This window comes from Mastomys coucha, unplaced genomic scaffold (assembly GCF_008632895.1).
Source record: "Mastomys coucha isolate ucsf_1 unplaced genomic scaffold, UCSF_Mcou_1 pScaffold5, whole genome shotgun sequence".
Classification (NCBI taxonomy): domain Eukaryota; kingdom Metazoa; phylum Chordata; class Mammalia; order Rodentia; family Muridae; genus Mastomys; species Mastomys coucha.
The window spans coordinates 114565399-114567533 of NW_022196911.1; the positions used below are offsets into that span (position 1 = coordinate 114565399).

Here is a 2135-nt window from a genome sequence, read left to right on the forward strand (position 1 = left end):
CCCCAGTGCCCCTGCCACGTCTGTGGGTCAGGCACCACAAGTGCCTCTTCCTGATACTTCTTGACTGACACAGCAGGGTCCCTTTGTCCCTGCCACTGTGGGCCACCTGGACCTCATCTGAAGGGGTTTGCCACACTGCATGCATAGGTGAGGGTGGCAGGGACAGTTTGCAGGAGACTGGCTTTTCCCCTTCCATCGAGTGGCTCCCAGGGATCAGGCTCCGGCTGTCAGCCTTGGGGCAAGCTCTGCCTGCCTCCCTTAAGTTTCTTCAGAGACAATCTGAAGGCAGGCAGCAGGCGTGGGCTGAGCTGCTGCAGCTGGAGTCTAACCAATGGGAGGGCCTCATGAGGGGAGAGTGCACCAGGGACCCAACACACCTTCTGGAATGTCTGATGCTTATAAAAGCAGATGGAGAGATCAATAGGGGGCCATGGATGAGTGAGTCTCCAGCGCCCCCCCCCCCGGAAGCCCCAGTGTGGAGGTGGCACCCTATCACTTCACTGCTGTCTCCTGTGTTACCAATATGTTCCTCCTTCCTTCTCGAGGGCCATCATGTGCAGCCCTCCCCGCCCAGGCTGTGCTGTCACCTTTGGGGCCCTGTGTTGTCCCCACAGTTGGGGTATCCTCGGCTCCACGGGTCAGTGCTGCCGGTGGGGTCAGTGTTGGGACTGTGACCTCGCACAGGCAGCCTGGTCCCCACCCCCAGCATGCTCCTGGGGGGGATGAGGGGGGGCGAGGTCTCTGGGAACCCACTGACTGGCTTCTTTTGATCCTAGCTACTCCTAGCTCTGGCCTAGCCTACTTCCTCAAGAGGTAAGTGGCCTGAATGGCCTGGTTATTTCTCAGTGTGCCACCTGAGTGTCCCAGTGCCACTGGGAGGAAGTCCCCTGTGTCAGGCTGAAGCAACCATGTGCACCCCTCCCTCTTTCCTCCATTAATCCATCCTTGGGCCATATTCCCTCCTGCTGCGCGCAGGGCCTTTCTTTGCACGTGGCTTCTCTCAGCCCAGGCTACTCTCCCGAGAGCAGTCTCTACAGTATCGGGCTCCCAGATGCCCTACAGCTCTCCAAGGGGTATCTTTGATCCATCGGGGCTCCTCTGTAGTGGACCTTGGGCTTTTCCTCAGAACCCTCGTGGTTCTCCCACAGCAGGCATGCCTCTCCTTGAGTGGGGATCTACCTCTGCTCCCTTGTGGGGGTCTTGGAGGCAGTTACTAACATGTTTGTGGAACGTGGCAATAGCTTAGAACATGGATGGTCCTTCCACAGCCCTGCCCCATGACCTCCATGGTCTCACTGCCAGCCTCTGACCAGCCCCCTGCCACCTTTTCTATTCCTATCCATGGCTGCCCAGCCCTAGCCCCGCCCTCAGAGTCGTGGCCCCGCCCTGCCCCGCCCCGCCCTTGCTGAGTCCTGGCCATGCTCGCAAGCTCCTCAGGGCCTCACCAGTGCCTGTGGTCCATGTGCTGACGGATGAGGGTGTGTGGGGCTACTGTGCCGTACTTGTCCACCTCCGGCATGTTCATGTCATCGATGAAGTAGATTAGCTTCTTAGTGCCCGGGGGGCCGTAGTTCCTCCCTGACTTCTTTTCCAGAGGCTTCTCCAGCACCCCTGAGAGAGACAGAGTATTATTTACCACGCTGATCTGGCGCCTGTTACATAGGGTGGGGACCGACTGCCTCCCGTGGGGAGAAGTAAGTTAAAGGCCAGGAATCTGGATCATGGGGTATGCCTGGCCCAGAGAAAGACCCTCGGGTGTGTGTGTGTGTGTGTGTGTGTGCGCGCGCGCGTGTGTGGGCGTGTGTGTGTGTGTGTGTGTGTATGAGATGGGCAGCAGGGGTCCACCATCTGCCACTCAATGTAGCCTCTGTATTAAAACGCCAGTCAGAGGTGGAGGCGGCAGGATCCGAGATCTGGATCAACCTTGGTTGAACCTTTAATCCGTGTGAGATTGAGTTCACTCGGACCAGCTGCCCCTCCGACCCTCCGTGTCCCTCACTGACCACAACTATATAGCATCTGTCCAGGACACCACTAGGGTGCCTCCATGGAAACAAGACAAGTAGTCCACAGTCCCGGGCCTACGGAGGGGCGGGGTGAGGGAGAGGGGCGGGACGAGGGTGAGGGAGAGGGGC

General features: G+C 58.9%; 1 protein-coding gene across 4 annotated transcripts in view; it reads right to left on the reverse strand.

Moving 5' to 3' along the window:
• Dnah17 (dynein axonemal heavy chain 17) overlaps window positions 1-2135 on the reverse strand; it is a 125251-nt gene that overhangs the window by 61938 nt on the left and 61178 nt on the right. For all 4 annotated transcript variants that reach the window (XM_031354916.1, XM_031354913.1, XM_031354915.1 and 1 more), the window contains one exon: window positions 1446-1611. In XM_031354916.1, the coding sequence (XP_031210776.1) occupies window positions 1446-1611 (166 nt within the window). The remainder of the gene's footprint in view (window positions 1-1445; window positions 1612-2135) is intronic.